This window comes from Prionailurus bengalensis, chromosome D1 (genome assembly GCF_016509475.1).
Source record: "Prionailurus bengalensis isolate Pbe53 chromosome D1, Fcat_Pben_1.1_paternal_pri, whole genome shotgun sequence".
NCBI lineage: Eukaryota > Metazoa > Chordata > Mammalia > Carnivora > Felidae > Prionailurus > Prionailurus bengalensis.
Window position 1 is genome coordinate 61,444,531 of NC_057346.1, and position 13,609 is coordinate 61,458,139.

General features: G+C 37.0%; 2 protein-coding genes and 1 pseudogene across 2 annotated transcripts in view; 2 read left to right on the plus strand and 1 right to left on the minus strand.

Annotated features, from left to right (window-relative positions):
- The first annotated feature begins 269 nt into the window (after positions 1-269).
- The window catches only part of LOC122483466 (olfactory receptor 52Z1-like), a 44,412-nt gene continuing 31,072 nt past the window's right edge, over positions 270-13,609 (plus strand). Inside the window, exon 1 of the mRNA XM_043580470.1 lies at positions 270-357. The gene's annotated coding sequence lies outside the window, so the exon portion shown is untranslated. The remainder of the gene's footprint in view (positions 358-13,609) is intronic.
- Positions 4,181-5,733, plus strand: LOC122483467 (olfactory receptor 51I1-like). Its single transcript, XM_043580471.1, has one exon. It carries the CDS (start codon positions 4,271-4,273, stop codon positions 5,225-5,227), a length of 957 nt encoding a protein of 318 aa, XP_043436406.1. The 5' UTR covers positions 4,181-4,270; the 3' UTR covers positions 5,228-5,733.
- LOC122484260 lies at positions 9,176-10,095 on the minus strand (annotated as a pseudogene).

Below are 13,609 nucleotides of genomic sequence, written 5' to 3' on the forward strand. Positions count from 1 at the left end.
CTATGTTTATGTATGTGTAATTGCAGGATATTTTTATAATCAGATGTGTTATGTGTTTTTAGCCCACTGCTACCAGGGGCATTTCTCATTTATACATGTTTAAGATAGAGCCTTTAGTAAATCAAAGTGAAACTTTTTTAGAAATTTGTGTAAGAACATAGCTTTTGGTTGGACTTTGAAGGAAAAATACCCACACACACAGATACACACACATATATATATAACACACTCAATATCCGTATATTATTTTGGTGAATTAATATTTATATTAATTAGTTTGTTTTCTTATAGAAATTCAAGTACTAGGATCCAGGAAATGTATATTGACTTCACCACTAGTATTTGAAGATGGGCCAGGTATTAGCTATTCTTTAATTTTTTCTAGAATTCTCTTTCTTTTATTCTTTCCTCCCTCTCTTCCTCTTTTTCTCTTCCTTTCTTCTTTCCCTGTGTACCACTGTCTTTTTCTGCCTTTCCATATCTGTTTCTGTTGCTTCTTTTCTTTCTCCAACACATATTTAAGCTCCTCATTGACCTGGAATACTGGTTTGATCAACTTGACCTTACTTTTTTTGTTATAATGTATTCAAAAATATAAATAACACATGGGAGAGGTTTGATAGACAAACTAGATAGATACTCTGACCTATATGTATATATAACAGCTTATATATACATATCACTTCTCTCATATACTTTGATTTTTAATAAAATCCATTCATGGTTTTAATATGAAATCTTAGAGTAAAAGAATGTGAGAGTATATTATTTTGTAGAAATATTTTAATATTTCCTAACAATCAGTGTGTGTCCTAGCGAAGTTAATAAGGATTTTTATAATGTTTGCAATTCACTTAGACATACATTTGTATTGAATTGAGTATGATAAAGGCCAAGAAACAAATGTTGATTGGTAAGGTTTTAGGCAGTGAGTGTGCAGTGTGCTTTTGCTCTGTCTCATACATTTAATCCTCACAGAATTACTTAATAAAGTATCATTAATACAAATTTACTGAAAAAAAAAACCCTGAAATTTAGTGAAATCAAGCAATTTACCTCAATCCTTATTAATCAAGTCAGCCATTTACCTATACAAATTGTTTATCATAATATATAAGGTTTTTCAGGTAAAAAATCTCATTTAGAGAAATAACCTGTAATCTCAAGTACTTGTAGATTAGTCGACAGGGCAGAAAAATAATAAAAAATTCAAAAGTTTATGGGTGTAATGATAGAAGCATTAAAAGGTACCAAAGAAGGAAGTTTGTTCAATTATTTTGAAAGGGGTCAGGGAATACTTTTTGGACAAGATAAATTTGAGATTTATTTTTAAGACTGAAGAGAAGTTCATGAGGTATGTAAGAAAGAGGGATATTTCTGGAGAAAGCACAAGAAAAAGTTGTAAGCATCGATAAGGGTTAAATTAGCCCTTATACTTAGGGTACGCATTTGAATTTCCTTTGAAGCATATGGGTAGAGATATCTATGGGTCAGCTGAATATATATTCAGAAAAGGTATGTGGGTTGGATATGGAAATTTGGGAGTTAACTAAAGCCTTGAGAGTACTCAAGTTGCCCATAAATTTTATATAAATCTGAAAAGAAGAGAAGAAGATAAGTAAATCAATTTGAACTAGAGAAGCCATGACTTTTATTCAAAGCCACCTTTAGATTTCTAAGAGATAGGATGCATGTAGGGTGTTATAGTTCTTTAAAATGGAGAAAAAATGAAAGACACTGTTGACAAAAATACTAAAAGAGGACATAGAGATTTTTTTTTCAGCGTGGATGTGCACCATTTAGATCAGAGTCAAATAGGTAAATGTGTAAAAAATATAACTTGGCACTCATCCTAGATACAATAAATTTCTAGTAGTGGGGTCAAGTAATTTCACAGACTACAGTGACATTTTCTTTATGAATGAGTTGAAAGGAAGGATTTGCAGAAGATATCCTGAAGAGATACATTTTGATGAAGTACAGAATTAGAATAATTTAAAAGCTATTTCTTAGACAAAAATCTTGTATTTTTGGTTAGCTTTATGGAGGTGAAAACTACCTAGAATGAAATTTACCCATTTTAATAGTACAAGATGATGAATTAAAAAAAAAAATATATATATATATATATACACACACACACACCATTCAATCAGTACATTAGCCATGGTATGGGCATTTTCTTTAAAAAAATTTTTTTAAATGTTTATTCATTTTTGAGAGAGACAGACAGACAGACAGAGCAGGGGAGGGGCAAAGAGAGGAGACACAGAATCTGAAGCAGGATCCAGGCTCTGAGCTGTCAGCACAGAGCCCGACATGGGATTATGACCTGAGATGAAGTCGGACGCTCAACTGACTGAGCCACCCAGGCACCCCAGTATGGGACATTTTCATCTCCCAAAAAGACAGTTCTGCCTGTTTGCAGCCAATCTCTTCACACTCCCTGTTCATCTCTCAAACCTCTGAGCAAATATCACTATGACATTGTGTTTTCTAGAATTTCATATAAATGAGGTCATACATCTTTGATCTTTTATTTTTGCCTTCTTTCACATAGCATTAGTGACCCATTCATTCTGTTGCATCTATCAGTAATCTCTTCCTTTTTAAAAAAAAGTTTATTTATGTATTTATTTTGAGAGAGAGAGAAGGAGAGAGAGGGTGAGAGAGAATCCCAACTAAGCTCTGCACTGTCAGTGCAGAGCCTGACACAGGGCTCGAATTCACGAACCACAAGATCATGACCAAAATCAAGAGTCAGATACTCAACCAACTGAGCCACTCAGGCATCCCCCTCTTTGATTTAAATTGTGTGGATTTGTCACAGTTTGTTTATTCATTCAACAGTGGTTGTATATTTGGGTTTTTTTCTGGGTTTTTTGCTAGTATGAATAAAAATATTATGGATAAATGTGTACAAGTCTTTGTGTGAACATGAGTTTTCATTTCTCTTGGACCAACTTTTTTTTTTTAATTTAATTTTTTAAATTTACACCCAAATAAGTTAGCATATAGTGCAACAATGATTTCAAGAGTAGATTCCCTAATGCCCGCTACCCATTTAGCCCATCCCCCCTCCCCACAACCCTTCTAGTAACCCTCTGTTTGTTCCCATATTTAAGAGTCTCTTATGTTTTGTCCCCCTCCCTGTTTTTATATTATTTTTGCTTCCCTTCCCTTATGTTCATCTATTTTGTGTCTTAAAGCCCTCATACGAGTGAAGTCATATGATATTTGTCTTCTCTGACTAATTTCACTTAGCATAATACCCTCTAGTTCCATCCATGTTGTTGCAAATGGCAAGATTTCATTCATTTTGATTGCTGAATAATACTCCATTGTATATATGTACCACATCTTCTTTATCCACTCATCCATCAATGGACATTTGGGCTCTTTCCATACCTTGGCTATTGTTGATAGTGCTGCTATAAACATGGGGGTGCATGTGCCCCTTCGAAACAGCATACCTGTATCCCTTGGATAAGTACCTAGTAGTGTAATTGCTGGGTCATAGGGTAGTTCTATTTTTAATTTTTTGAGGAACCTCCATACTGTTTTCCAGAGTGGTTGCAGCAGTTTGCATTCCCACCAGCAGTGCAAAAGATCCTCTGTGTCTGCATCCTCGCCAAAATCTGTTGTTGCCTGAGTTGTTAATGTTAGCCATTCTGACAGGTGTGAGGTGGTATCTCACTGTGGTTTTGATTTGTATTTCCCTGATGATGAATGACGTTGAGAATTTTTTTCATGTGTTGGTTGGCCATCTGGATGTCTTCTTTGGAGAAGCGTCTATTCATGTCTTTTGACTCTTGGGCCAACTTTTAAGAGTGAAATTTCTGGGTAATGCTAACTGTATGATAAGTGTATGTATAACTTTATAAGAAACTGCCAAACTGTGTTCCAAAGAAGTTGTACCACTTACATTCCAGGAGAGAGAGTTCCAGCTGTTCATATCCTCATCAACACATGGCATTTTCAGTCTTTTTAATTCTAGCCATTCTAATGGTATCCTATTGTATTTATTTACATTCACCTAATAAATAATGATGTTCTACATCTTTTCATGTACTTAGTTGCCATCCACATATCAAAATAGTTATGAAGCTAAAAATAGAAACTCAATTTTTCAGTTCTCCATATTTTAATTTTATATTCTGTGCATCAATAACCTATTTACTTTAAATTTGGCTTTCACATTTCCTGACACATGGTTTCTCTGTTATAGGTTTGCAAGTATCCTGAACTACAGTCCTATGTGCATCTTACTATGTTGGCTTTTAATAACACTTTCTTTAATTGGCCCACTTTCTCCTTCATTGGTATTCCTGGTCTGGAAGCTGCACATATATGGATCTCCATCCCCTTCTGTGTCCTGTACCTCATAGCCCTTGTGGGTAATGCTGTTCTTCTTATCCTAGTTAGAGCAGAGAAGAACCTTCATGAACCTCAGTTCTATTTTTTGGCTATGCTAGCCCTTACTGATCTAGGCCTTTCATTGTCAACAATGCCTAGTGTTTTGGCTATCTTCTGGTTTGATGTCCATGACATTGGCCTTAACGCCTGCCTAACCCAGATGTTCTTCATCCACACCCTCTCCTCAGTAGAATCAGGTGTCTTGGTGGCCATGGCTTTTGACCGTTTGGTAGCTATCTGTGCTCCATTAAACTATACCAAGATCCTTACCCACTACACCGTTGCCTGCCTTAGTGGAGCTGCCCTCATACGAGGTGCCACTCTGCTGGCTCCTCTGCCTTTTTTCCTTAGGACTTTTCCTTTCTGTGGGGCCAATATCCTGTCACACTCCTATTGCTACTACCCAGATATGCTGAACTTAGCCTGTGGGGACATTACCTTCAGCAGTGCCTATGGATTGGTTTTTGTTCTCTGCACATTTGCAGTGGATGTTGTCTTCATCTTAGCTTCATACATGAAGATCTTGGACACCATTATGAAGCTGGAGACTCAAGACAGAAACTGGAGGTCACTGCACACCTGTGCCTGTCACCTATGCATGGTGCTTGTGTTCTACCTGCCCCTAATCAGCTTGGCAGTGCTGCATCGTTATACCCAGGACACTTCCCCAATTCTGTATACCACCATGAGTAATGCCTACCTCCTCATGACACCACTGCTCAACCCTCTCGTCTATAGTCTCAAATCCCGGCAGATCCAGGCTGCCCTGCGCAAGCGATTTTGGGTGCAACGTGTCATTGCTGGGGAATGATATTTTCTCTATATTAGAAGAGATAACCAATTTAAAAACTGCTATTCAGGATATGCTGTGTGCCAAGTAGTATGTTAGGCACCATGAATTCAAAACAATAAAATACTTAGGTCTTCTCAAGAAATATTTAATCTAACTAATGAGGGAAAGGGAAGCAAAACGCTTAGATAAAAGATCATAACTGTGATCATGAATGATGACTTTGGTAGTGGTAAGGAGAAATGACAACAGGAAGCCAAGCTCAATGTGTTTGGTGTGTGAGTTGGAGGAAAATCACATCGCTCCAGGTGCTAAACTGAGGAGTCCAACTCTGGATTGTAAAAGATCAATGAGGGATTAATTTTATAGAGAAAACAAAATGTTTCCTAATTCTTGAGTGGCAATGTTGTTTAAGCTGAAGCACGAAAATTCAAAATTGATGATAAATTTATGACGGTATGTTTATTATTTCTGACTACTTCTTGTAGTTGGATACTAGCTAATGTCTGAACCTTCTGACTTTTAACAAAAAGTAAAGGAGCTTTTTGGGGCGCCTGGGTGGCGCAGTCGGTTAAGCATCCGATTTCAGCCAGGTCACGATCTCGCAGTCCGTGAGTTCGAGCCCCGCGTCAGGCTCTGGGCTGATGGCTCAGAGCCTGGAGCCTGTTTCCGATTCTGTGTCTCCCTCTCTCTCTGCCCCTCCCCCGTTCATGCTCTGTCTCTCTCTGTCCCAAAAATAAATAAACGTTGAAAAAAAATTAAAAAAAAAAAGTAAAGGAGCTTTCTGAAAAGAATAATGTATAAGGATCTGAGAAATAGTTATTCTTACTCATTTTGCTACTTCATTCAGAATTCATGCTTTATTTGGATATTGTTTTATTTCACATTTCATACTGAGGGTAGATAGGGTTATATTCTGCCTGTTAAAGCAAGGCTACATCTTTTTTTTTTTCTCCTAACTTTCCAAGAGGAAAAACAAATTCATTTATTCTCTTCTAGGGTCAGCTCTTGAAGTTAGAGTAAGCAAAGGAAGAATTGTCCTGCTAGGATCAGCATAGGAAGCAAGTAAAAGAGAGAGACTTAATTGTCCATGGGAATGAATAAACATGCAGTTATCATTAGCAAGAATTTCAAACAACTTTAAGAGAGCTTTGAATGAATTTCTAAAGGATAGCTCAAGCAACAACTGGAAAATATTTTAATGTCTGACATATTCAGTAGACACCAGAATCATATAAAAGACATAGATTTAATATTCATATAGCTTACATTCTACCCATGGAAATCAGGAAATAGCAGCAAAACCATGTTACATAATGTAATTAGTAAGGCTGAGACTTGCTTTGAATTGTTAATATGAATTCAGAGGAAAGTAAGCTAGTGAGGACAGGGGTTGCCAAGAACTTCAGCCTGCAAAACAGAGAAGATCAAGAGAAGAAGTATTATGGAAGCTGGAAATGTATCTCAATTCCAAAAGCATTCAGTAAGCTCTATCTGTTAGGTATTAACAAGATAAAGGGAGTTATTTTTTTTTTAAGTATGGTCTTTACCTTTATGGAGAGATTATTTGAGAAGTATAATTAAGATGCTGAAAAAATTAAATAAAATTCTAATTCTTAAACTGTTTCTTCATCTTTTAAGGCCTGATTTAATCATCTTCTTTATTGTGAGTCTGGCCAAAAGCCTCCTAACTCTGACTTGAGTCAGAGCATGAGTAGAGGGAACTGGGGATCATTTTTCAGCAACTGTTTCATTGTCTTAAAACACTGCACAATTTTCCTTTGAGGAAATACTTACTTGTCTGTAGAGTTTGAATGAGACCAATAATAACAAAATTCTACCATATCCCTCCTCTGATCTTTCAGCTATAGATATTAAAAACTGAGGAAGGAAAATCTCCTTCATGTTTTATGCTAGAGTTGGCATGAAAGAGTCTCCTTTCTGGAAGGAGATCACATCACATGTGGTCATCATGTTCCATAGCTTTGTGGAAGCCATACCTGTCTACATTAGGAGAGCATGAGTATGGAGGAGAAAAGAAGCAGATATAAGAGGATGCCCCAGAGAGGAAAAGTGACATGACAGTGTTGAGTCCTTAAGGTTGAGTCCCTGAGATCCTTCCTTTGAATCTGTGACCTTTCCTGGTAATTTTGTTTTACATTTCTTCACTTATAAATTAAATGATGAGGTAACTTAATGGCATATTCTGTCTGTTATGAAGTGGATTGGACACTTTATTTGATTCTGTCTTAAAGTATGCCAATGTATTCCTGTCTTGTCTCACTTACTAAGTGGTACTTCCCTGAATGATGGCATTTTTGTCTGATTCATCTGTCCCATACAGTGTGGTATATAGTGAACCCCAGAATGGTTGTGTGAAGATGTATAATAAGGAGTCACAAAGGACAAAAGGTGAAAATAAAAGAATTAAATATTATTATTGAATCAATAAATTAATGAACCATGAATTCATGTCCACATAACTTGATTAAAAAAGGATGAAGTAATAGGGCACCTGGGTGGCTCAGTTGGTTAAGTGTCTGAATTGATTTTGGCTCAGGTCATGATCTCAAGGTTCATGACATAGAGTCTCACATTGGGCTCTGTGCTGACAGCATGGAGCCTGCTTGGGATTCTCTCTCTCCCTCTCTCTTGGCCCCTCCCCCTGTTCTCTCTCTCTCTCTCTCTCTCTCTCTCTCAAAGTAAATAAATAAACATGAAAAAAATTTTAAATGGATGAAGTAATAATGTCTAGCTCTGCTGTATTATAGTTAATTTAGAGGCATCACTAGTATATATAAAGAATTTGGTGCCTGTCTCTGATCTGCAATGATAATATTGGGCATATAAATATGATATACACAAATATGAAATATATAAACCTGGTCTGAATCATTTTACATATTTGCAAACAAACATTTTATAAAATATATATAAAAAGAGAACTCTAAATATGTCTTTGAACAAACTGTATTATCCTCTGGTCACCTTTGATATCACCATCTGAATGACAGAAGCCTTTATTCATTTGTATTTATCTTTAAATCCTGGCTTGGCCTTTGTCCTCTACCATATTTTTGGTTTATAATAAAATGATTCATATTCACTGAACATTTGCAATATACTTTTCATTTTTACAGACATATTATATAACTTATCACATTTCTTCTTACAGTGTCCTTACAGAGTAGATACCATTATTAACTCATTTTCACTGATAGAGACACTGAAGCACAGAAATCAGGGTCATCATGTTCCCTGGATACATAACAGATAAGTTTCAGAGTCTTGATTTTAGCTTAAGCAGTATATATTTATATCTTCAACTAAATATGAAATCTAAATTAATACAACCTGAGAAAATCAAGGATACATTACATAAATGGCAGATTTTAGGCACACTGCTTTGTTATATTTTCATTTTAATCTCTCACTGAATTTTCATGTTATATGAGGCTTAGATTGAGATGGTTTCAGCAAAGGAATCATAAAACATAAACATATTTAAATAAAAATTATGAAAATGAAAATAAGCCTTCTTTTCTCTCATTTGGAATATTCCCCTCTATAATATCTCAAACTCCCAAAAGATAGTATATGTCTGTATAACAATGTAAATATTTTATTTTAAATAATATTTCAGCTATATAGCTATACATGTGGGAGTCTCAGATAGAAGTATCTGTAGGACTCTTTAGATTGAAATGGGCTCATAGGTAAGTGCTGTAAACACCAGGAATGAAAAACATAAGTGAAGGTGAAAGGGGTTTTGGGCATCTTTCTTGATCAAATATTTAAAACCAGAGAGGAATACTATATTTATAGAAAATTACAATAAAACCATACAGAGATGTACTAAAGGAAGTACCTCAGCACACAGGAAAATAATGTCTGTTGGTTCTTCTTTTTTCAATATCCCTGGTAACTTTCAGTCAGTCCCTCAAAGGGATCCTACTCTGTTCCATCAACCTAGTTAAGTGCAAACAGTCTACATTTTGGACTTCTAATTTGTTTTCTTTTCACACTAGAAACAAAAGAGTTGAGGACAGGTGTGAGGAAAAGGATAATGTTGGACATAGTGATGTGGGGTAAAGGGGAGTTGTATCTGCCTGTCCTGTGGATCAGAACTAAGCCAATAAGTGGGTCCTAGACAATGAGGACCATGACAATGTGGTAGACATGTGTGTTGAGTTCCTTAAGTCATCCTTCCCCAGAAGCAATGCCAAGAACTGTCTTCAAGATCAAAGCATAAGACAGAAACAATAAAGACAGAGTCAACGCCAAAGGTGCAGAGAACCAATGCCAACCCATGGGTGATGTTCACATGAATGGACACACAAGCTAGCTTCATCACTTCAGGGTGGAAGCAGAATGAGTGGGATAGGATGATGTTCTTACAGAAGGAAAGCCATTTGAGCTGGATGAGGAAGAAGGCCATCAGTGCCACTCCTCGAGCCATAGCAGCCAATCCCACCTGAGTAATGCAGGAATGGGTCAGGACCACAGTGTAGCACAGCGGGTTGCATATGGCAACAAAGCAATCAAAAGCCATGGCTTACAGGAGGGCTGACTCCACAGAAGAGAAGTGTGGATGAAGAACGTCGGAGCTAGGCAACCATGGAACTCAATCCTGTGGTTAAGGAGAAACATATTAGGTACAGTAGGCAGTGTAGATGCTGACATGCCTGTGTCGGTGGCTGCCAACATGGATAAGAATGCATACTGAGGCTCATGAAGGCTGGGATTCTTGTGTATTATGGTAATTATGATGCGGTTCTCCAGGATGGCAATTATATATGTGATGCTCAGTTGGATGGAGACTCAGATATGAGTCTTCCTGAAATAAGGAAGAAGGGTGGCTGGTAGTAGGTGCCATTGAACATAAGCATGATGCTAAACCTAAAAAAGAGAATACGTGTAGGAAAATCAAATGGTAAATTAATTCAAGTTCATTCAGTGGTTGAAGAGAGAGTCTAGAGGCAGAAACAAACTAAATATCTGTTGCATGCCGAGCAAACTGAATAGGGTAGAATGTAGTTTAATTCAAAAAGCCTATATGAGTAATTTTTAGGTGATTTGTAACTGCTATCCTGTGGGCAATTTTGTGGATGCAATGGTAGCCTTCAAAAACACTACCAGATAAACTAAGGAAGTTTTGAACAGAAACATTCACAGAACAAAGTAATATTCACAAATCACATGATTAACTTAGTGAATTTAAAACACACAGTGAGGGGAGCCTGGGTGGCGCAGTCGGTTAAGCGTCCGACTTCAGCCAGGTCACGATCTCGCGGTCTGTGAGTTCGAGCCCCGCGTCGGGCTCTGGGCTGATGGCTCAGAGCCTGGAGCCTGTTTCCGATTCTGTGTCTCCCTCTCTCTCTGCCCCTCCCCCTTCATGCTCTGTCTCAAAAATAAATTTAAAAACGTTGAAAAAAAATTAAAAAAAATAAAACACACAGCGAGAAGCAGGAGGACAGAAATGGGGTTGTGTTAATACACATAGAATTGCATTCAAGTAGGAAGGAAGGCCCACAGTATCTGAATGCTAGATTATGAAATATTTCTCTGTTCTGTCTCTCTGCTGATCATGTTAGAAAGATCACCAGAGTTGAGGTTTGAGCAAAGGGAATCCTACAGATGAAAGGTACCTGGGGTCAACTCACACTTTATCAGGCACACAGCATCATGCATGCATGACCACAGCTGTAGCTCATCAATAAGACTACGGAATATCTATGAATTTTACCTGTATTTCTTATGCTGAGAGCATGTGGGACCAGGACAAAACCACAATGGATGTCATTAATAGGTGACTGATTTAGGTATCACACAGCTGCCATTCTAGACATGGCATTATCATGCCTTATGACTTTTTTTCTATTCTTCTTATCTATAAATAAAATTTTTGTTTATCATAGATTCCATGTTTTATCTTTAACATGTTGTTCAATAGCTCCTATACCTTACCTACTATCCATATTTACCATAATTGATGAATGATGCCTATATCTTAGTCATATGATATCTTCTAAGCTACTTATAAATTTACTCCCTATCTATGTTTAATGTATCTCATGAGCTTAATCTATACTTCATTTATCATCTCGTTTTTTGGACTCAAATTAAATATTCTTAAGTAATACAAAAAATATACATTACTACTTCTGGGGATACAAAATTTACTAAGATATGATTTCTGCCTACATATAGGCTACTGTTTGGTGGTGTGATATACAGATACGAACAAATAAGCAAATACATATGTAACACAGTAAGAGTGATATAAAATATATCTATAAATAAAACAAGAACTTAATACATGAATTATAATTATAATGAATTGATTGTGTGGGACAGACCACAATCAACACAGGACACGCTAGGCTAAAATAAACCACACGGGCGCGTGGGTGACTCAGTTGCTTGAGCATCCGACTTCGGCTCAGTTTATGATCTCATGGTTCATGAGTTCGAGCCTTGCATTCGGCTCTGTGCTGACAGCTCAGAGCCCAGAGCCTGCTTCAGATCCTGTGTCTCCCTCTCTCTCTGCCCCTCCCCCACTCTCACTTTGTCTCACTCTGTCTCTCAAAAATAAATAAATGTAAAAAAAATTTTTTTTAAATAAACCACACAAACTTGGCACCCAGAACACCAAGCTACCTTAACACATTTCTGTTGTAAGCACAGCCATGAGAATGCTTTCATAGCATTTTGGGGAAAAGTGTGTCTGTATAAAACCAACAGTTGCTGTGCAACGAGTTGCTGGGCAGGATTATCTGACATAAGTCTATTGCCTTAATGGCTATGGCCACTGGCTATTTATAGCTCCCAAACAAGCATTTATCTCCAGTACCTTAGAAGCAAAACAGAGTTCCCTGTCACTTTAGAGGCATAGAAAGTAGAAGTCACTTATTTAAGAATCAATTGCTAGCGGCTAAGAATCATTTTCAAACCATGTGTCCTACATCAATATATATTACATCAAACTTCCTGCTTAAAAATATAAGTAGAATGTTAAATAAAGGAAACAATAATAGAAGATTAATGTAATTAATAAAAGGAGTTAAAAAAGAGGAAATTTATTTTTTTCAATATATGAAATTTATTGTCAGATTGGTTTCCATACAACACCCAGTGCTCATCCCAAAAGGTGCCCTCCTCAATACCCATCACCCACCCTCCCCACCCTCCCACCCCCCATCAACCCTCAGTTTGTTTTCAGTTTTTAAGAGTCTCTTATGCTTTGGCTGTCTCCCACTCTAGCCTCTTTTTTTTTTTTTCCTTCCCCTCCCCCATGGGTTTCTGTTAAGTTTCTCAGGATCCACATAAGAGTGAAAACATATGGTATCTGTCTTTCACTGTATGACTTATTTCACTTAGCATCACACTCTCCAGTTCCATCCACGTTGCTACAAAGGGCCATATTTCATTCTTTCTCATTGCCATGTAGTACTCCATTGTGTATATAAACCACAATTTCTTTATCCACTCATCAGTTGATGGACATGTAGGCTCTTTCCATAATTTGGCTATTGTTGAGAGTGCTGCTATAAACATTGGGGTACAAGTGCCCCTATGCATCAGTACTAAAAAAGAGGAAATTTATAAAGGACAACTGAAGAATGGCAATTATTGTGACCCAGACTCTTGTACAAGTGCAATGAGAGACAGAACAATAGAAAACTGTGAGACACAGTTGCCAAATATTATTGAACCCTTAATATGTACCACATATTGTTCCATGATTTGCAGTTGATAACAGATGCTATGCAACTTATGATCCCTGTTCTAAAGTTCCTGATGGAGTACAATATATTTGGTGGAAAGCACATTAGTTCAAAACTATGAACGAGGAAAGGCATTGTATAATGAACTCTCACAATGAATAGAACTTCACTATCTTTTTCTCAAACATTGTTTTATTTGGTTATAATTTCACCCCAGCAAGGAGGAAGCCAGCCTTACTATATCCAAACCAAAATTGGGGCACCAGGGTGGCTCAGTTGGTTAAGTGTCTGACTTTAGCTCTGGTCATGACCTGCGGTTCATGAGTTTGACCCCCGCATCAGGCTCTGTGCTGACAGCTCAGAGCCTGGAGCCTGCTTCAGATTCTGTGTCTCCCTCTCTCTCTGCCCCTCCCCCACTCACTCTCTCTCTCTCAAAAATAAATAAACATTAAAAAAATTAAAAAAAAACACAATCAAAATAAACAAAACAAAGAAAACAAAGAGAAACAAAAACCAAAAGCACACTAAACCTTAAATTAGGCTTGGAAGGGTAAATAATTCCTAAGGTCACATGACTTTCAGTCAGCCCTTAGAAAAGCCTAATTTTTCTGTCCTATTGTGCTCTTTCAACAACCTCCTCTGTTAAATTATATAAAACAAATATGCAAATAGCAGG

Coding starts and splice junctions, on each gene's coding strand:
- LOC122483467 (XM_043580471.1), top strand. CDS start 4,271: ATGTTGGCTTTTAATAACACTTTCTTTAATTGGCCCACTTTCTCCTTC.